The 23,219-nt window shown below is 40.8% G+C and overlaps 1 protein-coding gene across 2 annotated transcripts in view; it reads left to right on the top strand.

The window, feature by feature from the left end:
• Positions 1-23,219, top strand: part of Tbx20 (T-box transcription factor 20) — a 56,975-nt gene that overhangs the window by 10,640 nt on the left and 23,116 nt on the right. For both annotated transcript variants that reach the window (XM_042280576.2, XM_006991680.3), the window contains exons 5-6: positions 4,330-4,488; positions 12,571-12,647. In XM_042280576.2, the coding sequence (XP_042136510.1) occupies positions 4,330-4,488; positions 12,571-12,647 (236 nt within the window). The remainder of the gene's footprint in view (positions 1-4,329; positions 4,489-12,570; positions 12,648-23,219) is intronic.

Genomic DNA, 23,219 nt, shown 5'->3' with positions numbered 1-23,219 from the left:
TCCTTCCTTGGGTAATTATTATAGCTTCATAATAATTATATAATCTCTATTACTATTATTATTATTATTTACTAAATAAGGTTCTTGTGACTTTAAGGCTTAGTTCTTTTATTGGATCTGTGGATTATAGAGGAGAATGGGTGTAATGGACAGTAAATGAGAGTTCTAGAGATGGTTTCAAACAGTAGAATTGACTTGAGTAAATGTTTCTATCCTTGTGCCCCAGGAGACCTTCCTTGCTTACTACAACCACATCAGGGTGAGCAGGTTATCTTGCGACTGTGGGTAGCATGGAGAGACATGGAAGTGGGCTACACCTGTTGGAAAGATAATAGACCTTTTCAGTGTTGGCCTAATTTGCTCCCACTCGGTGGCCCTTTTGTCGGCTTGAGATTTAGGAACTATCTGAGATATTCTTTGTAGGCCAGTCATCAGTCTTATTCAATGTGGTTCATATTAAAGTAGATTAGGCCCCAACTGAAATCTTTGCAGAGAGAAAGTACAATTTTTTTTTTAATTCTTTTGCTTTTCTACATGTGAAAGTTTTAGAATTCTTTGGTATTCTCCAGAAAGACTTTAGACTTCAGCGGTAGATTATTTACCCAGAATTTAAATGTTTTATTTTAGTATCAGCTCCAAGGGTAGCTGAGTTTTAGGAGTTTTTAGATCTATCCCAATTGTGTGGCAATTGGATCTTGTCAAATTGTTCCATTGTTGGTGGCCACTTATGTTTACTTCAGCCTTAAAACTTGTATGATTTAATTTTACCCTTTGTCACCAGAATAAGTATCCTCTGAAACTGAGAAAGAAGGGTTCTTAGGTACTTTATTATTTGACCAGCTTCTTGGAATCAGTTTGATGAAGTGTCTCTCTCTCTCTCTTTTTTTTAAAAAAAAAATGTATTTTTATGTGATGTGCACTGGTGTTTTGTCTGTGTGAGGATGTTAAATCCCTTGGAACTGGAGTTATAGACAGGTATGAGCTGCCATGTGGATGCTGGGCACCAAACCCAGGTCCTCTGGAAGAGCAGCTTGTGCTCTTAACCACTAAGCTATTTCCCCAGCCCTGAAGATTCTCATTTTTATCACAGATGTAGTTTTTAGTCTTCGACAGGAGCATCCACTGTTCCCAGGAAGGTATTTCCTCAGCAAAACACAGTTTGCATGTCTGTTGGTAGTTCTTAGCTCTGTGAGGTCTGGAGAGGAGTCAGCAGCCTTGGAATCTGAGGTTGTTCAGTGCCTCTTACCAGAGGAAACAGACTGGAAGGCTTAGGAGTGGGAGGGATGTTATCTAAGGCTTGAAGGGTTTTTTTTTTTTTTTCTTTGTCTCATTTTGGTATGTGTATATGTGGGTGACTAGGAATGTTTTTTAATAGTTCTTATTTTTTTCAGTTAAACATATAAGAAATTCTGGGAAACATTTTATATTAGGAGACATTTTCTTTTGTTACTTCCACGGGACTCTAGATCTATGATCAAGTCTCATTGTCTTGGACTCCTTGGAGGAAGTACATTATATAGAGAAATGATGTTCTCTTTCAAAACTTAATTTCAATATATTTGAAGAATTCTTTTTCCTTAGTTGCTCTTATTCTGGTTTGAGACTGAACGAGTGGCAGATACAAAATTCAATCCCATTCAATGACTTGAGGTTGACTTACAAGTCAGAGGGCAGAGAGATACTATGTGGTCCATTGTTCTCTTATTTCTATGGATATTGGTTCTAAGGTGTCCTGAAAATAATGAAGCCATGGCCCAAGTCACTTATATAAATTGGAACAGCTATTTACATATAATTTTCTCTAAGTAGTACGTAGGCTACTAGGAATACCTAATGCAATGTGAATAGTTATTAATCTGAATTGTTTAGGGAATAAAAGCAAGGAAAAGAGTATATATGTTCAGTGTAGGCACAATATTTTTGATCTAAAGTTGTTATTTTATTTGATTTATTTTTTGTTTTTTTGAGATAGGGTTTCCTCTATGCAACCCTGGTTGTCCTAGAACTCACTATGTAGACCAGAGTGGTCTTGAACTCGAAGTCACAGATATTCACCTATCTCTGCCTTTGCCTCCCAAGTGCTGGGATTAAAGGCATATACAACCATGCCTGGCCCTATTTAAGGTGGTTTAAATCTACAGAGGCACCACCCAAAGATGCAGATGTCCACCGTGTATCAATTACCCTCAGCATCTAGTGGAGAGTTTGTAAATGCACTCAGCAGAAACTCTCCCTCCTACACCATACCTATCCACATTAGAAAGCAAGGGGCCCTTCAGTCACCATGTCAAATAGCAAACATCACCTACTGGGCCCAATGCACTATTTATGGGGTGCTTCCTGAGACCAGAGGATTTGCAAGGTGTTTGAGGAGAGGATAGAACTGAATCCCCAGTTTCAGAAAAGGCAGACCGGTTTTGTATATTTAAGTAGATGTCTGTCAGAGACATGTGGGAAGCACTATACCTAAAAATGAGTTTTGTTCATTCAAATGTGGTAGCTTATGCCTATAATCCTAGCACTCAAGAGGCAGAGGCAGGAAACTTGCCAAGGTTTTAAGACAAGGCCAGCCTGGGGTACAGAGGGAAACCCTGTCTGGAAACAAACACATATGTGAGCAAACAAGGACAGAAAGGTTTTGTTGCTCATTTTGTACAGTGGCAAGATATATTTTAGTCATAGAATGAATGAAAATAGTATTTTTTAGCTGCCCTTTTAACCAAGATGTATTATCATTACTAAGAACTTGTAATTTTTGGTAGCTACAGAATGGAGAATGGCCATGGTATTCATTACATTTTAGTTTTGAAACTGAAAGTTAGTGGTTAAAGAAATTGTCAGTTATATTTTGTCTTTTTTTTTTTTTTAAGTTCCCATTTTGGGGCACTTTCTATTTCCTGTGTACTTCACAAGGGTTACAGTCTGTAGGGACTGTCGAGATGGTCCAGTGGGCAAAGAGCACTTGCTTCTCTGTCTTGAGAATCTGAGTTTAGATCCCAGCCCCTGCCAGGCAGCTCTCAAATGCCTGTGGATGCAGCCCAAAGGGATCTGGTGCCCTCTTCTGGTCTCCATGTGTACCTGTACAACTGTGTGCACACACAAATAATACACATACAATTAAAAGTTACATCCTCTATCTTCACCCTGGCCCTATGAAGTGAGTACCTAGTTCGCATTTGAAGCTACTTAGGTTGGAGAGGCTTGCTCACTTGGCCAAGATAAAAGAGCCATGAAGTAGAAGTTTTGGGATTTTAACCCATGTCTGTGTAATACAATACTGTATTTCTAAATCATTTTACTTTTTTCCTTTGTAAATAACAATCTGGCCTGCTACAAAATACTACTTTTTATTTAGAAAATTAGACATGAATGTTATGGTCTAAATAGAAGAAAAACCAAAAATGTTTTAAAGACTTGTTATTATTATTTTTTAAAATTTATTTATTTTTATGCGTTTAAGTGTTTTGCCTGAATGTATGTACACCATGTGCATACTTGGTGGCCATATGGAAGTCAAAAATGGAAGATGGTGTCAGGTCCCGTGGAACTGGACTTATGGGTGGCTGTGAGTCACTGCATGGGAATAGAACTTAGGTCTGCGGCAAGAGCAACGAGTGCTCTTAACCACTGAATTATCTCTCCAGCCCCCTTGATTTTGAAAATGAATAAAACTTGGTCTGAGGAGATGGTTCAGTTGCTCGCATGCCTCCCACAAAAGGACCTGAGTTGGGGACCCCCCCCACCAACATAAAAGCCAAGTTTCAGCAGGGGGCACTGTAGAGTGGAGTCATTCGGATTCTGGAGCTCAGTGGCCAATCTAGTCAGTGAGTTCCAGGTGCAGTGAGAGACTCTGTCCAGAGAACGAGACTGAAGAAAACACCCAGCATTCACCTCCGGCCTCCACATGCATAAGCGTACGTGCCCACACAAACAGGAACACCAGCAGAAACGTGCGCGCGCGCACACACACACACACACACACACACACACTATAATACATAGAACACCCCCCAAATTACTTCTCTACACACACACACACACACACACACACACACACACACACACACACACACACACACACACTGTAATACATAGAACACCCCCCTCCCCAAATGACTTTTCTCCTGCCTCCATCGTTTTAGAAGATGGCTTCTGGGATTCTCGGCTGTTTTGGTAAAGTGTCACTCACCCCGATGACTCTGTAATTGTATGAGAATGACTTGGCAGAGGAAGGGAGAAGGCTGGTTCTAGTCTTGGAATTGAACCTAAAGTTGCAGATTGGATGGGTTAAGGATATGAAACTCAGGACTTCCCATCTCCTCACTGTAGATAATTTTGAATTCAATGCATAAGTACCAGCCGCGGGTGCACATCATAAAGAAGAAAGACCACACGGCTTCCCTGCTCAATCTGAAGTCGGAAGAATTCAGAACATTCATCTTTCCAGAGACAGTCTTCACAGCGGTCACGGCCTACCAGAACCAGCTGGTGAGTGGGTCCTTTGCAGTTCTGTTCCTTGGGGAGGGTTTCTCCAGTGCTTAAAACGGAAGTCCCTTTGGAGAGAGCTATTGAATGTCAGCATCGCAGCGTCATGTGCCGAGGGGTCAGAGATTTCACCAGCTCATCTTCTAGGACCTTTGCTCTGTAGTGCAGGCTGTCTGGTGGCTGATCCCTGACCTGAATCCACCCCAGTGTGCCTTCTGCAGGGAGCTCCTGCTACCCTTTCCTCTTCTTGCAGAAGCATGTTCAATTTTTTTTTTTTTACAAACACTTATACACAGCTGCCTAAATTACTCACACTTGAGATACTTTGTGAGTCTAGCTTAGCTACTACTTAGGATATGAATGTCTTTTTAAATAATAAGCTTCAGTCGGGTGTTTCATTGACATGAAGACATCCAATTCACAGCATCAGGTTCTATCTTCTGCTACTCTCTGTCATACACTATATTTCCAACTTGAGCATTATTTTCACGCATAAGATTTAGTCTTAGTAAATATTTATCCATGGCCCACTAAGGCCAAGTGCTGTTACGCACTTGCTCAAACATTTTATTCTTTCTTGGTCGGCAGAATGTTCGGAGCAACACTGATGCTGAACAGTGAGGAAGCTGAGGGGAAGCCAAAGGGAGGAGTTTTCCTGCAGTCAGAAAAAGCAGGAAGTAGAATTCTTTTGAGTATACTTAGTAAGAGGTATTTGCACCTTAATTTAGTTAGCAATTAGGCTTTTGTTTGATTAGCTCTAAGTAGCTAGGATGCTTGTCTTCCTCTTCATACACTGTTGGTGTGTTGTGGGTTCTGAATGGATAACAATCAGGTGCTGCCTAGTGGCTGAGAATCCAACATGAGTGGGTAGGCAGAGGGGATTCAGAGACTCCGAAAGGCAGGAGGAAGCCGAAAGTACAGTTAGTCCTGTGCAAATAAGAAAGTGGAAAAGGGGTCGGGGTTTGGGGGGAGTGGAGAGCTGGCTCAGTGGTTAAGAGCACTGGCTGCTCTTCCAGAGGTCCTGAGTTCAATTCCCAGCAACCACATGGTGGTGAATAACCATCTATAGTGGGATCTAATACCCTCTTCTGGAATAAAGGTGTACATGCAAATAGAGCACTCATACACATAAAATAAATAAATAAAATCTTAAAAAAGAAGAAAGTGGAACCAGACAGAAGGCATATTTAAGAATGGCCAGAGAGGATGGAGAAGGCTCGTGTTGAGGTTCATTTCACAACTACCACTGCAATTTCCCTTACTTGTAAGCTGGGGCTAAGACCCAACCGGACCATTTTTGGAGACTGCAGTGAAACTCAGATGTGATGATGTGTACAAAAATGACTTGGGAACCGTGTTGTTGGCCTGTTCAGGAATGCCAGCTGTGCTCATCCACACTTGGACATAAAAATGTCAGTGACTGTACCACAGAGATGGCTCAATAGGTCAGATCCCTAGAAAACACACACACACACACACACACACACACACACACACACACACACACACACTTTCTCTCTCTCTCTCTCTCTCTCTCTCTCTCTCTCTCTCTCACACACACACACACACACACACACACACACACTTAAATAAGTGAAAATAAGAATTTATTGGCATGTTTGCTAAGATAAATCAATGTACAGTTGTTATGTAAATTACCTTATTATATAAACAAAGTGTCATCTTTTTTGTGCTCCAAAATGATAACACAAAATGAGAGACTTTCAGAAAATATCAAAGTAGAACTTTGTGAATAGACCAAAGTCCACAGCACCCTAAAGCCCTGAAGATCGAAGCCACAGTCACATTGGTATTTGAAAGCACATGGGAAGTGGATCTTACAGGTTTAGAGAAATACTAAGCTCATTTACACTAAATGAATGTGTAATTATATGATGCAATACTAGATGTATAACATTAAAAAAAAACTTTGTAGATGTTTTGGGATGAAATAAAAACTTGTCCCGTGGAAACTTCAATGCCATTTTCAGAATTCCCTTTAAAGAAGGCCAAAGGGAGAAAAAGCAAATTACAACTTTGTTTTCAAAGACTGAAATGCAATAGGTTAGAACAAATATGGAGGAGAGTTTTCACGTGCAATGCCTTAGATTTGTTTTGATAGGTAGGGGAGCCATCCTGAAAAAATACCAGCAGACCTTCTGCCCTAGTGCATCGATGACATAAGGGTGGCTGGAATTAAGGGGCTTGCTATTGCACAGAGTGCCACTTAAAGGATATGTTTTTTAATCTAATCTTTGCAGGAATGTTATTAAATCAGAGAAATAGTACTTTCGTTCTGCAATATACAGCTGGGGAAATTGAGGCATGAGTTAAATGAGTCACTGATGGTAGCTTGTTGTGCCCAGGATGGATTTGAACCAAGGCAGTTATAGTCCTTGACCTCTGAGATGAGCATCCCTTCTCAGGGGTCAGAATGCTTTTTCTCTCAGCTTCTAGCCCTGATGGACCCTCAGACATCTTTCCCAGAGGGCTTTAAGTTATTATCCGCCCCACACCCACACCCACACCCACACAAAGTACTCACTGTTTATCTGCTGTGTGGGGCTATGTTCACAGTTACAGGCGAGTGTAATGTGGGGGTTGCTCTCCTCAGCAGGAGGGCCAAGTGTCAGCTAGGCTCACTTTAGCCAGTAGATACCATGTGCATTAATGTGATTGTCTCATGGAATTATTTTTTCACTCATCTGTTTATTCAGAAAAACTTCCATGTCAAAAAGGAAGTCTTATAAACAGATGGTCAAATGAACCCCATGAGCTCTCCACTCAGATTTCACATGAACTTCTACCAAGTTGGCTTCACTCTGTCTGCTCCTCTCTTCCCTGTCTGCACTGTTCTGCCATTCCAAACGAAGATGCTAGTCTCATCAACTGAGGCCGACTCCGTCCAGCAAGCACACTCCCACAGTGAGCATGTTGTTGTCGTGACCATATTGTCTTCATGGCAGCCCAGAACATCAATTAGAAATATTCCTTCATACTATGGCAGTTCATTTACATTTTAGTATTGACCATTAATAACCATTGTGATCTTTCTTCTCCTCTGTATTACGCTCCAACTAAAATTCACACTCTAGGCTGATTATTCTAATTCAGAAAAGTCCTTTCACATTCTCCTCAATAATCTTATTTAATTCTGACATTAATCCCCAATGGAAGTCCTGTGAGTGTCATTTTGTAGATGGTAAAACTGAAGTTCCAAGTGGTTAGGATGCACACTCACAGCTACATATTTGATAAGTCCCAGATCTGTCAGGAAGGTTTGACCTTCTGGCTCCCAACTCCTCCTTTTGTGTTGGATTGCAAGGCCAATGAAGTAATCACTTTCAAGTCAATAGCTTGAAAGCTGAATTTGAAGTGTTACTATATTAAAATAAGTTAAAATGCTAACTAATGCAGATTCTGACACTCATCACTGCTCTCACTGATGTTTGTTTTTCTAATTGATAGTACAGTGGGTTCAAAATCAGTCACAAGAGCCCATCGATCTTTGACTGCATCACAAAGTATAATAATTAATAGCATTAGTAGCCCATTTCGCCACGGACGAGCTCACGATAAAAGCCTCTTCTTCACTAGATCCTTGAGTTTATTTCTGTAATCCGCCTTTAACACCATCCTTGGCATAAAACCATCCATAAGTGTGGTCTGGTGTGGCAGGGCAGTCTCGCAAACGGCTGATAGATTTCCTTCAGCAAACAAAACTGATACAGGTCTCTTAGAAATCAGTCCAGGAATCACCATTTTCAGTAGGTCGGATGCTGTCTTCTCATTACCCTACCTGCAAGCTTCCTGTAGTCAACTGCTTTCTCATTGCCACACTGCGTGTGTTAATTTACCTACAGTAAACACAGCAAAGTAAGTATGGTACAAAGGAAATACATACTACGTACAGCATCAACAAAAAATGTTCCATGCATGAAGAACTAAGATGGGGAGGGGAGGGATTTTAAAGTTCCATTTGGACACATTTCCCTCTGTCTTTTGATATGACTGTTATTTTTATGTCTGATAAATTCAAATGAAATTCCCCAAAGTGTGTGTGTGTGTGTGTGTGTGTGTGTGTGTGTGTGTGTGTGTGTGTGTGTGTGTGTATTTAGAATTAATGAAAATGGGACCTTTTTACCCATTTCTTCTTCTGCTTTTTGCAAGGGGATGATTGCATTTCTTTACATTATTAGATAAACGCTAAATACATTATACTTTCAACAAACTATTTTATAATTTAAGATTTAAAGGTCATGCATTGTTTTTGAGCCGGCAGATCATTGCTGTGGAGTTGAAGTGTAGGTCAGGTTTCATTTCTAAATGCCTTTGGTCAGATCTTTTCCTGATAATTGGAGAAATGGTCTCCAAGGGCCAATTGTACCTTATGGCTGGGACTCCAGCTGGGTTCAGAGTCCAGTCTTGTGACAGCAGATAGGAATAATCACCACTGTAAAGTTGTCCTTCAGTGCACAGCTGGCGGCAGCGTCAAACATCTGCCCTCTAACTGTGTGTACATTCACTTACAGAGGACAGGAACGGTGGGAAGAATGAATTTCTCTGGTTAGCACATGCTCTGTGTCATTGCAGTGATGGTAAAAACACAAGTCTCTGCATGCGAACATACAGGTGGAGGGACCTCCTCCCCCCTCCCCAAGACTGGGTTTCTCTGTGTAGCTTTGTGCCTTTCCTGTATCTTGCTCTGTAGACCAGGCTGGCCTCGAACTCATAAAGATCCACCTGCCTCTGCCTCCCAAATGCTGGGATTAAAGGTGTGTATCACCACCGCCCGGCAGGGTGCGGTTCTTATGTGTCAATACATTCTCTTTACTAAGTGAAGACTACTGCTGCTTTTAAAGACGGATTGGAGCCACAGAGCCAGGCGGATCTCTGTGAGTTCGAGGCCAGCCTGGACTACCAAGTGAGTTCCAGGAAAGGCACAAAGCTACACAGAGAAACCCTGTTTCAAAAAACCAAAAAAAAAAAAAAAAAAAAACCGATTGGGGGAGTACAGAGATGGCGCTTTGATCTAGAGCATGTACCAGTTTGGTTCCCAGAATTCACATATGGAAATTTTCAACCACCTCTAACTTCAGTTCCAGAGGATCAGATGCCCTCTTCCGGCTCCTGCAGGCACTCACTCACGTGGTAAACATCTGCTCACACAGGCATACACATACATATAAAATAAAAATAAATCCTAACAAAATTGTTTTTGAGTAATAAAAAACAAAAAACAAAAAACCTGTGTCTCTGGTTTTGGAAGGATAACACAGGGCAGCAGCAGCTTTGCAGGCTGCAAACTTCCTAGGCAGAGTTTGACGGAAGAGGTCCAGGTGAGGTCATGGCACTTACCCACTTCCTTTCATCTGTTCCCATAGCCAGTCTTTCCATTATCTTCAACACAGAGGGATGTCAAACTACGCCTTCAGAAGCAAGTTTCCATATTTTTAAGTTAAATACTAATGTCTGACCTTTTTATAATCTGTTGTTACTTAGAATGCAAAATTTTTATTATTTAAAATTATTTTACAGCTGAGTATGATGGTACAAACCCTTAGTTTCAATGTTCAGGAGGCAGAGGCAGGCTGATCTCTATGAGTTTGAGGCCAGCATGGTCTACATAGTGAGTTCCAGGACAGCAAGTAGTTATGTCAAGAGATCCTGTCTCAAAAATCAACACACACACACACACACACACACACACACACACACACACACACACTCACTCAAGTGCATGTACACACATATGTATGTATGTATATGTATGTGTATTGTCTTATCTTGAAATAAGAAAACAAAATAGAATGCTTTTTTTTTTAGCAACACAAAATTTAACCTAGTCTGTAAAAATCATTAAATGATAATTTGGTGGTTTGTTCTTAACATAAAGCTCAACAGACTTGTGTGAAGTTACTGCTGTGGTTGTCTGCTGGGTCTGGATGAGCTGAGCCACATAAGGTGGATTCTTAAGTGTAACTACAATCTCTGTGCTGCTGTATTCACTGGAGATAAAACAATCACAACTCCAGATCCAGCCAGCTTTTCTCCTCCTCTAATGCTCAAAACCAGTGATTTTTTTTTTCTGGATTTAGTCAAACTCATCCATAGAGAAAGTAAACATCGGGTGATTGTCTTGCATTCTTTTCTCATTAATGTTCTAAATTGAATCACCATTGCCCTTTATTAGTAGGTCTAGATATCCAGAGGACTATGCCCTTTATTAGTAGGTCTAGATATGCAGAGAACTATCCCCTTTATTAGTAGGTCTAGATATGCAGAGAACTATGCCCTTTATTAGTAGGTCTAGATGTACAGAGGACTATCCCCTTTATTAGTAGGTCTAGATATGCAGAGGACTATGCCCTTTATTAGTAAGTCTAGATGCACAGAGGACTATGCCCTTTCACGGTTTTTCTAAAGGTGGAAATTATATCAAGATGTGGAGAAAAAGGCTATCATTGACAACCAGTGAAGGTTATAAAAAGTAAAGTTTAAAAAATTACTGGTAGATAATTATAGTAATGAAAGATAATTTAAAGAAATAAGGAAACTCATGCTGTATTTAATTCATTTCCAGGCAGAAAGTTATGGCAACAGTGTTAGATCACAGACACATTAATTGGCGCATATTTCTCCACTTACATCAGGGCACTGGAGGATTTTAGCCACACTCACCTCATTCAGAGCCACTGAAATTTAACCTTTGTAGCTATGAAAACCAAGTAGAAAATTTTCAAAATCCTTTCCAGGACGAAGCAACCATCATAGCATAGATACTTCTTTCTGTTGCACAGCTTATTTGCAAACAAGTAAAGCTTGCTATGGTTCACATCGAAGAGAAAAGGCTTCATTCAAGAGTTTCTGATGTTAGCCTCCATGTTAGACACACCATCTGCATTATGCCCAGACAATGTTAACTACCAGGAAATCAATTTCGGAATGTGTTACTTAGATTTGCCTTGGTTGTTTGGCCACACAGCTGTAATTTTCATCTGGGTTTGAGTTGCCTTTACTGTTGCTGAGCCATGTCACCGCCTAGGTCTCTTCCCAGTGTGTTTCTGTACTTGTTCCATGGAGTCTCAGGCTCTCTCAAGACAGAGAGCAGGTGTTCTCTTCCCAGTGTTTCCCTGCACCAGAGCAACCAATCCTCATTGCACAGGTGCCTGCTAAGGACTGCCCACACATTTAGGAGCCTTAAGACATTTTGGCATTATTAGAGTATTTTAAATTACTGTTGCTGAGCAGAAAGAAGTGCATTTTTCTCCTTGAAGATTTTGAAATGCTGCTGGGATTTAGAACCCTAGAGCATAATTGTTGTCTGGGCTTTAAAAGAGTTTTATAACTTACATTGAATACACAGCATCATTCTTCTTGAAAGCTGACATTCAGATACAAGTTCAAGTCTGAACAAATGGCTGAACAGACAGTCTTCAGAAGGGCAGCCATATGTGAGAAGAGATCCTCCTGAAGCTCTGGGTGTGCGCACTGTGCAACCCACCTCAGCCCTCCGAGGACTCAGCTCTGTTTTGATTCTCTCTTAATCAGAGGGAAAGGATAAGGGCAGTAAATTGATATTCTGAGAGCTTCATATCCTGTATTCATGTCAGTATCAGTACAGTATTGAACATGGGCTATTATTGGGCATTTAATCTTCTTGCCTATTACAGTATATATTTAACTGCTCAAAAAGCTATGAGATGCTTCCCTACATAAGACAGCATCATTTGCTTTCATTTGTCACCCTCCCCACATACATTCTACACAGTTCTCCCGTCTAGGTAGTTCCCCCTTCCCCAGTTGAGTCCTAGCCTTACCCTAGCATTTTAAATACTTCACAATCTAGTTTCATGTCCACCCTTGCCGGAAAGGCCACCAAACCTTCGCTATCCCAGCCATGACCCAGTAACCCTGTGAACTTGTCCCTCAAGTCACTTCTCATGATGCTTGCAGACATGACTGTATTACTGGGATCTGTGGGAAATGAAAAAACAAAAAACAAAAAACAAAAAACAACTATTTCTGATGCTGTTCTTTGACCTTGGAAATGAGATTGTTTTGTACCCATTCATTCCTTCCCAGATAACCAAGCTGAAAATAGACAGCAATCCGTTTGCCAAAGGATTCCGGGACTCCTCCAGGCTCACTGACATTGAGAGGTAATGAGAATTTTCTGCTTGCTCTTTTGTCCAGATAAGATTCAAGAGTGGGTTGTAAGAACATGTGCCTTTTAACGCCAATGAAGCGTGGTCTTGCTGTATGGTAGTTTCCATCGCAGTCTTGCTGTGTGGTAGTTTCCATCGTCTCTACACCTTCCCTTCCAACCAAAACCCTGTCACTGTACAGCTCCTAAGTCTTGAGTGTGGCTCCTGCTGAATCTCATAAATGCTTGGTTCCCCAGCAAAGAGGTTTGTTTGATATGGACACATAGGCCATTGTAAATCATCAGGTTTTGCTGTGACCAGAGAGTGGCTCCTAGTTATGACTGAACATTGTCTTACTGAGCAGCGCTCTGCAGGGAAGTGGACACTTTATAGCCCTTTGCCATCAGAAGGGGATGCATTTGTCAACACAAGGAATAGAGGGGCATTTTGGAACCTTGAAACAAGGAGATGTCATTTCGTGTCACACAGTTTTATCTGTAGAGTAGACTGCTAACATTAATAGGAATAATAAATATCAAGTCTGAGGACTGGTAAGCAGACAAGAAACAGTCATGCCTGTGAAACTTAGCCCATTCACAGTGACAGTTGCTCATTGTCATTTGAGACCATGGGGGGATTGAGAGCCATAGCTATCAGCCCATTTTGAATGCTGAAATGTTTTTTTTTTCAAGAAGATTTTGACCCAATTGTTTATTTATACTCTTTATACACATTAAATTTCTATCCTTCATCTCTATACTAGGTCTGATATGTTTGCTGATGGGTGGAACACCTCATAGCTACCAGCCCCATTATGTATTGTCTCTGAATACCTTTGTGTGACTCTCCTGTCAACTGCCACCCATTTCTGCTTTCCTTTTTATTGCCTACCACATGGGTACATCTGACCTTGGCACTTCTGGCCAACATGTCTTGGCAACTCAAATGAAAGGTTAATTATGTTTTATCAACTTCTGATGGATTCTTCTTAAACCTGCCAAAGTGGCAGAGCATGAAATGGTGGTATAATTGGAGGGAATGAATGTAGAGGCTGTGTAGGGAGCCAGAGAGTTGGAGTAAAAAAGATGAATTTCTGGAGAGTCTGACTCCAGACTAATTTAATTTCTTTAGGTGGTCAGAGGTGGTGAAGCTAGGGATGAACCTTAGGCTGCTGGATGGACATCTATTGCCTAAGTTTCAGAGAGAAGGTTGGTTGGAGAATTGTGGATGGTGACATTTATAAAAGTGCAAAACTGTTTCTGAGTCTCTCATCTTGGACTAACCTTGCATCTAACTCTTTAGACCCTATCTGGGGAACTTTGAATGGTCTCTGTCAACTGATCTTAGAGTAAAAATAGCCCTGCAGTTGTACACATGCTCATGAGATAGGAGCCCGGCCTGGCTGCCCTTTAGAACAGCAGATTTGATAATGCATGTGGCCACATTTTCCACTTATTAAATAAGCGTTCTGATGTGGGAGCACTCACTTGTATGTGAAGCTAAGTGGCCTGCGATGGTCCTAAGGCCAAGAGAGCACTCTGATGTGACCAGCTGAAAGTTTGCAAGATGACCTAAGTGGTGTGAAACTGGCCAAGGTTTTGGATTTCATTTCCAGGTATTTAAGCCTGAATTTTTCCTAAATAGCCTTTGGGGATGGGACAAATCAGATCAATTGATCTTTAGAGACCTAAAGAAATTAAATTAGTCTGGAGTCAGTTACTGCACTAAACCATGGAGTAATTGAATTGTTCCCTGTAACTGATTGAAAACAGCCCTATCTGTAACAATCCTGGGAGCTTTTCTTCATAAGAGATCTGAGAGGAAAACACATTTTTTTATGACATGATGAAAGATACTACATTTTTCTAACCTAACTGAATATGATGTAATAAATATGTGACTTTAATGATTTCAAGTTTCCTGTTCTAGATTTATAACTTACTGTGTAGGACAACCAACCCAAAATACCTTCAGGATGGGACCTGTGTGCTTAGACCTCAGCGTGGCCTTGTTGTGACTGTCAGCTCTGGGTGCTTCATGAGATATCACGGTTGTCCTGGATCTGGGTTTAGCAGGCTCTACTTAGCTGGATGTGTCCCATCTGCCCTCCACGTGCAACCTCGTTGTGCAGGGTCAGAGTTCTCCTGATCTGTAAAAGAAAACTCGTGTCCTTATCAGGAAGAGAAGCACTTGTCCAGCAGACAGTTAAGAAGCACACTAGAAAGCCTGAAGGGATGGCTTCGTAGGAATGAATTTCTAGCCATTTAGACCAGGGAAGAATTGTTGCTGGTTCTGTGTAGTCAGTAGCCGAGGACAGCCTCCTGCCCTGTGGTGTTCTCCACCTCGTCTCTTTTCGGGTAGCTTCATAGACACACAAAAGCTCAGTGTTGCTTCTGAGGAAGAGAAGATACCAGGAAAAGATTTAGGATATTTTCTTCACAATTAAGGGCTTTTGCTAGCCTCTTTCCTTTGACAAAAAGTTACTGCTCAACTGTGGAGACAAACAAAATGTGGATAAGGCAGGAAGGAACACGAAAGGGACGGCCGACTTCCATACCTGCGCATTTTCCTGGGTTCTTCGCTATGAGGGCATTAGTCACCAAATACCATTTTTAACCATTTTCCTATAGATATATCTACCTTATAATTTTTTAACAATTATTTTATTTTTTTCATTTTCTATCACACTTTTAGTTGTTCAGGGTTCTTATATTTTTCCCATTATGAACAATGCCAGGAAGAAAATGCTATCTCTCTCTTTTCTTTCTTTCTTTCTTTCTTTCTTTCTTTCTTTCTTTCTTTCTTTCTTTCTTTATTTATTTATTTATTTATTTATTTATTTCTTTTTTTGAGACAGGGTTTCTCTGTCCCATCCAGGTCATTGGGTTTTTTTGTTTGTTTGTTTGTTTTGTTTTGTTTTGTTTGTTTTGTTTTACAGCTGAGTAATAATACTCCATTGTATAAATGTACCACATTTTTCTTATCAATTCTTCAGTTGATGGGCATGTAGGTTGTTTCCAGGCTCTGGTTATTATGAACAGTACTGCTATGGACATAGTTGAGCAAGTGTCCAGACAAAGTTAAGCATATGTCCTTATGATATGATTGAGCATCTTTTGGTTATATGCCCAAAATTGGTATAGCTAGGTCTTGAGGTAGATTCCCAATTTTTCTTTCTTTCACAATTTTCTGAGAAACTGCCATATTAATTTCCAAAGTGACTGTACAAGTTTGTACTCCCAACAACAGTGGAGGAGTGTTCCCCTTACTCCGTATCCTCTCCAACATAAGCTGTCATCAGTGTTTTTGATCTTAGCCATCCTGACAGATGTAAGATAACAGTTTACCTAATTCTTATCTACACTATGTCTTGCAGTCTTTCAAGTTGTTGCTTTTGTCCTTTGCATAAATTGATAACGTTTGCAAACACTCTAAGTCTGAGATGTCAAATCTCTTTTTTCTTCTTGTTGTCAAACTTTCTTGATGCTTTATGATGCATCTGCATCCAGTCTTCAGAAGCATTTGGCTAATCTTCCCCCCAAAATGCCAGAGGGATTTTGTTTTTATTTCTGTTGAACTTATATACAAGTTTTTAGGAGAGAATTGATGTGTTTATAGTATAAGAAGTTCCTTTCAGGACTACTCATGTTTACTTGTTTAATAAAATGTCCTCTTACACTGGAAGGCATTTTGGTATTTTCAGGTTTTCAAATCCCACATTTGTTTTCTTAGACACATACTTGGCTCTATGAAGCTGCAACATTCAGTGCAACAGGTACTGGTTCAGGGTAGCTAGTGAAAATTTGAAGGGAGGCTATTCCAATCCTGAATTTAGAAACAAAAGTAAAAGAACCCCTCCCCCATCCATCCGAACTTCACTTTAAAGCCTTAGTAAACAAAATGAAAAGATCTTGTTAATAGTTCACAATATTCATTAGCTTTTAAAATAATTTGGGTTATTGGATTAAATAAAATCTATTTTATTGCTTATTTATGTGACCCTAGACTATTATAGAATTACATATGTGGCTAGCTAGCATTCCATTCCACTAGAAAGTACTATACTGCAGAGTTTTCATGAGATATGGTTTGCTGTGGCAAGTAGAATTTTAAATTAGAAAGCTGACTTGTCTTGTTTATGAAAAATGATCGAATTCCTCATATCTTTTGTGTTTTGACACTGTAGTGAACACAAAAGTTAGTTTAATAGATTCTAATATTTGTTGGTTTTCCAATTAGATTGCTGCATAGTCTATAAGAGATAATAATTTTATCTTTGATAGTTATGCATTTAAATCAGTCTCTTTCTTTATGACAATGACTAAAGTATATTGTTGACAAATAAAATCCCTGGCATTCTTTTCTTCCCGTCCTTCATTTGGACTGCTTCTGGGTCTTCCTGTGTGTAATTTCTGTTGGCTGTGCTTCAGATGGGTGTTCCTTATTACCCAAACCCAGTGAGCACCAATGACCGAGTGAGAAGTTCCTGTTCAGCCAACACTGATTGAGTTTATATTCAATGTTCTTTTTAGAATCTGTTGAGTTGAATTAAAATTATTTTTCCACTTTTACACAATAATATGGTTTATTATTCTCATATCACCTGTTGAACCATCATCTTATTTCTGGAATAATTCCCATTTGGATTTTATGTTTCTTTGGAAATATATTGTCAGACTTTAGTTATTTATATTTTATTTAAGACTTTTTGTTAATAAGGTAAGACTTTGGGGCTGGAGAGATGGCTCAGTGGTTAAGAGCACTGACTGCTCTTCTAGAGGGCCCGAGTTCAACTCCCAGCAACCACATGGTAGCTCACAACCATCTATGATGAGATCTAGTGCCCTCTTCTGGCCTGCAGGCAAAACATGCAGTCAGAATACTGAGTACATAATAAATAAATATTTAAAAAGAAAAAAATGCAAAATAAATAAATAAATAAGGTAAGACTTTGTTCCTCTTTCTTTGGCTCTTTCAGATTTTCTTCATTATCACTATCAGATTCAATTTGCTCAATGGAAATATAATGTTTCCTTTCCTTTTGTTTTTGGATTTAGTTTAAATAGAAAAGGAATAACCGTTTATTTGAATAGTTTATCAGGCTGGCACAAATACCAGATGCAGTATTTTTTTGAGGCGATCACTTCTTTATCAAAATTCTTATTTTGTTCCACAAGTTATAGCTAACCACAGATGGACTTGGTCTCATTTGGGGCCTTTGCCTTGACTTCAACTTCTTCTAGCCATGCGTGTACCCTCTTTTAATATTTCCTTCGGATGTCCTTTGATTTTTAGGAGAAGTCATGGTAGGAACATACTCTCCTCTCTTTCTTTAACATACAAACATCCTGACATTTCTTTAAGACAAAAATAACCATCTCCTGATTTCATTGCCTAGTTTTTTTTTTTTTTTTGTTGTTGTTGTTCCTTTTTTGACTTCTTAGAATTGCATATACTTTCTTCAATTCTTTCCTTCCCTTTCTTGTGCCCTGTCTTGTGGAGGTTCACTCACTCCTACTGCCCCACACTCCTACTCCCCCACTGTCCACCTTTGCCTGCTTGCCTGTGACCCACCAACTGCCAGCCCAGCTTCCAGTCCTCAGCCTGCTTGCACATCAGCAAATCCAGCACATCTGTCCATTCCCTTCCTGGGCTTCCACAACCTCTCCCTCTTCTGGTTTCTTATTAGACCTGTGGGCTCTTCTTTCTCTACCTCCCTCCTGCTCCGTCCTCATTGTCTCCTCTGTAGCAGCGATGTGATACAGACCTTAGATATTCCATCTTTCCTTCTGAGACGCCACATGCTTCCCGGGAGGTCTGTCCCAGATCGAGGCCAACTCTACAGAGCTTGTTTGGTTCCCTCCAGATTTACACATTTAACTGGCTATTGCTTTTCTTTTTCCCTCTCTGCTGAAAGCACCTCAGATTTCACACACCTAAAACTGAATGTGCTACCACCGGCCTGCACACTGCTCTCCCCTCACTGCTCCTGAATCAGCCATGACTGAATCTTCCCCATGCTCTGGCCAAACAACTCGGGGGGTGGTGTCTCTCTGACTCCTCTTTTTCTGTCTTCAAACAGTTGATGACTCTTATCACTTAATCATTCAGAATACATCACAGAGCCCCAACCACCTGCCATCCTGCTTACCACCACACAGATGGAGCCACGATCCTCCTTTTCCTAGATTATTACATTAATATTCTATCTGATATGTTTGCTTCCACCCTTTCTGTCCTTCTGTCTGTTTTCAACAGAGCAATTGGAAGGACTTTATCAGTGACAGGAAGCTAGGTTGCCTCACCCCTGTGCACAGTTCTCTAGTTACTCATCGAAGGTCCAGAGAGTTCTATCCAGTGTCCCAGTGAGTGCGCTGTCCCTCTCTTGCCCATTTGCTGTAGACACTCTGGCCTCTTGTCTTTCTTCCAGCGTGCCCAGGCTAACACCCTCCACCCTTCCCTTCTACCAACACTGTACTTACTGCCTTCATGTCTGAATGATGTAAGCCTTTGTATTGTGTTTCTAATGTCTTCAGAACCTAGAGTATTATTAACACTCAAGTATTGCTGTCAAGTTGTCCTGTTGATGAAGTGTCCTTAAAAAATATCATTCCGTATGTCTGGAAAATGTGTGACTGTCTTTGCTTTCTCTTTGTTAGACCTCTGTAAGTCAGTGACAGCTGATATGTATGGTGCTTCTCTGAGCTGAGTCTGTGTCCTGTGTAGGCCAGCTGTTAGAGTCTGTGTCCTGTGTAGGCCAGCTGTTAGAGTCTGTGTCCTGTGTAGGCCAGCTGTTAGTCTGTGTCCTGTGTAGGCCAGCTGTTAGTCTGTGTCCTGTGTAGGCCAGCTGTTAGAGTCTGTGTCCTGTGTAGGACAGCTGTTAGTCTGTGTCCTGTGTAGGACAGCTGTTCCTGTGTCCTGTGTGGGACAGCTGTTAGTCTGTGTCCTGTGTAGGCCAGCTGTTATTCTGTGTCCTGTGTAGGCCAGCTGTTATTCTGTGTCCTGTGTAGGCCAGCTGTTATTCTGTGTCCTGTGTAGGCCAGCTGTTAGTCTGTGTCCTGTGTAGGCCAGCTGTTAGTCTGTGTCCTGTGTAGGCCAGCTGTTAGTCTGTGTCCTGTGTAGGCCAGCTGTTAGTCTGTGTCCTGTGTGGGACAGCTGTTACAGAGTCTGTGTCCTGTGTGGGACAGCTGTTACAGAGTCTGTGTCCTGTGTAGGCCAGCTGTTACAGAGTCTATGTCCTGTGTGGGACAGCTGTTACAGAGTCTGTGTCCTGTGTAGGCCAGCTGTTAGTCTGTGTCCTGTGTAGGCCAGCTGTTAGTCTGTGTCCTGTGTGGGACAGCTGTTAGTCTGTGTCCTGTGTAGGACAGCTGTTAGTCTGTGTCCTGTGTAGGACAGCTGTTATTCTGTGTCCTGTGTAGGCCAGCTGTTAGTCTGTGTCCTGTGTAGGCCAGCTGTTAGTCTGTGTCCTGTGTAGGACAGCTGCTTGCTTCACTCTGTGTTGCTATGTTACTTTGTTACTGTTTAACTTTGTTAGTTTGTTAGTACTGTAACAGGATCACTCCACTTGTGCTAAGCAGTGAGTTACATACTAGCAATTTGAATTTCTATTACTCTTCAAAACAGTCACTTACTAGGAAGCTTATCTCTATTTTATAGATGTGACAAATAAAGCTGAGTGAGATTGATACACAGTCATTATTCACATGATTTGTGACAGCTGAGCATAAAGCCCATTTAGTTTGTCAGAAACCAAGGTTGGCTGAGCAAGCTATGCCAGCAATGTAGATAGACTGTTTGTCTTTCCATAGTCAGGACTTATCACCAATAAATTCACAAGCTCCATCATTTCTTAGGCTTTAACTCACCAGAGTCTTGAGTTCACTTATTGGAGAAGTACAAACTCTTTATTCTAACCTTGATGAACAATATCACAGACATTCAGGTCACACATTACACTTCACACAATGATACTGGAGTGAGAGAGTGGATAAGGAAGGGGTAATATCTTATCAGGACTCAAGAGAACCTTGATGAAAGTGAAGGCAGAGTTGGAAGAGTTATGAAGGTGGTCACATAAGAGTTGTTGAACCCAGCCACAGGATGTTCAAGGGCAGGGCTGTCAGGTGAGATGTCAGGTGAGGGCTGTGAGGTGAGATGTCAGGTGAGGGCTATGAGGTGAGATGTCAGGTGAGGGCTGTCAGGTGAGATGTCAGGTGAGATGTCAGGTGAGGGCTGTCAGGTGAGGGCTGTCAGGTGAGGGCTGTGAGGTGAGATGTCAGGTGAGGAGCTTTCATTCCTGTGCCTTTTTTGCCTTCCTTGCTTTTACAACACATTAACCGCAATCTTTTCAGTCTTAACTCTTCTCATACTTATTTCTTCCACCGTCTTTCCGGCTCCTGGAATTGGATTCATTTGACGCTCAGTTGCTAGCAAACATACAATGAATGGTTCGAAGGCCATGGATATCCTCTTCTTCGTGAACTGTGTTATTAATTCATGTTTCTGTGACAAAGTATCCAAGAACACTTGTGTGGATGGGGATTAATTTTTAGTTCACAATTTCAGACCATGGTTGTCAGGCTACGTCACTTTGGATCACAGATAAAGTAGAATGTCATAGCTGTGGGAATCTGTGGTAGAGGAGGCTCTTCACCCCATGCCTCTTGGTTTTCATGAAGGAGGAGGGCAAGGTATACTTTTCAAAAGCAGTGCCCTAGTGACCTACTTCCTTTAGTGAGGCCTCACCATAGTAACCCATTCAGCTAGAAACTCCTCAATGGACTATCCATTTATGAGAACAGGATCCTTATGAACTATTAAACTTCCAATAACAACAGTAGTTGGGGGGGGCGGTCAAACCTTTATTACATCAGCCTTTGGGGCCATTTAAAAATCCAAGACATAATAGGAGTTCTAGTATGTCTGTTATGTATGAACCTGACCTTGATGAAGGTCATGGTCTTTTCCTTGGAACTCTTTCAATCTTCCCTTTACGTGTGTGCTGTGTGAGACGGTTCATGGAGAGACATGAACAAATGACTGCTTATCTTAGATGAGAACTGATGACAAAACTTGGATATAAACAAAGTCCAAATTGCTGAACCAGTCAATTTTATTGGCGTTACTTACAGGAGTGAGTGAGGGGTTACTTATAGGTTACTTATAATGATTCAATGACAGCTGCATCATGAAATTCCCACCTCAGCATGGGCTGAATCTCTGCCTCCTTTAAGCTGCTTGGTTTATCTGAGAGCCTCTCCCAGCAGTCCTTACAGTCTTATATGGGGAGGGAGGATCTTGGTGCATCTGGTTAGCTTCAGGGACTTCCTGAAGTGTTTGAATTGTTTACTTCCTGGGTTTTATAGAGCTTCCCTGTAAGACAGGGTGATTAACAGCATCTTGTGTCTTAATGAGCGTCCTTCCAGGGTGAAATGTTTTGTCTCAGAGGAAATTGCTACACAACAGTATGTCATTTAGCTTTTGTAGATAATGGGATAAAAGCTAGTGCCAAACTTACATTTTTTTATATAGAGAGCTTGCCCATTTCTTTCTATATAATATGTTTCTGAAGTAGTTTCTTTAACTTTAAAATTCAAACACTACTAGATACATGTCCATTGTAGACTTTTTGTTAGCATTTAAACAAGATTGTAGCCGGAAGATTTCTTGTGTCCCTGTCAGTGGTCAGGACAAATCTCTCTCATTCATGTCCCCCAAGTGAACACACAGAGGCTTATATTAATTATAAGTGTGTGGCCATGGCTCAAGCTTTTAGCTAGCTAGCTCTATATCTTAAATTATCCCATAGCTATTAATCTATGTATTTCCACATGTTCCATGGCTTTACCTGCCTCCCTTTACATGTTGCTCCTTGAGCGGCTTGCTGGCATCTCCCTTGCTCTGTCTCCCTCCTTCCTCTCTATATGTTTGAATATTCTGCCTGCCTCTAAGCTGCCTTGCCATAGGCCAAACAGCTGTATTTATCAACCAATCATAACAACATATATTCACAGCATACAGAAAGACATTCTCTCAGCACTTTTCCTTTCCTTTCTAAACAAAAGGAAGGTTTTAACTTTAACCTAGTAAAATTACATATAACAAAACAGTCATCAAGCAAAAATTACAGTTACAATATGTAGTCTATTTGTATTTTGCAAAATTAAAGAAAAAATTTTCTATCTATCCTATATTTGTGAGCCTACGTTTTTTTTTAAATGGGTCTATGCTTCCATCTAGCAGTGTATAACCCAGAAAACTTTTTTTTCCCCTGTACTAGCAAAAGCTAAATCTGTCACTACACTGTGTGGTTTGGAGATGCCACTGTGTAGCAGCAGAAATACGCCATGCTGCACTCAAGCTCACATACCACTGTGAACCTGCCATAGTGTAGCTCAAGCCTGCAGGCTGTGGTGTCTCTGTATCAGCTTTCCTGGGAGACACAACTAGGAAGCTGCTCTTGGCTCCATTTTAGAACCCTTTTTTAAAAAAACAAAAACAAAAACAAAAAAACTTTCTCAGGTTTTGGGTGGAAGTCCTTGCCCTACGTTGGGCACCATTTGTATCTAAAAGTTTTCCTGTGTCCTG

Source organism: Peromyscus maniculatus, chromosome 7 (genome assembly GCF_049852395.1).
Source record: "Peromyscus maniculatus bairdii isolate BWxNUB_F1_BW_parent chromosome 7, HU_Pman_BW_mat_3.1, whole genome shotgun sequence".
NCBI lineage: Eukaryota > Metazoa > Chordata > Mammalia > Rodentia > Cricetidae > Peromyscus > Peromyscus maniculatus.
The sequence above is the reverse complement of the archived record's forward strand: the minus strand, read 5'-3'. Positions and strand labels throughout refer to the sequence as shown.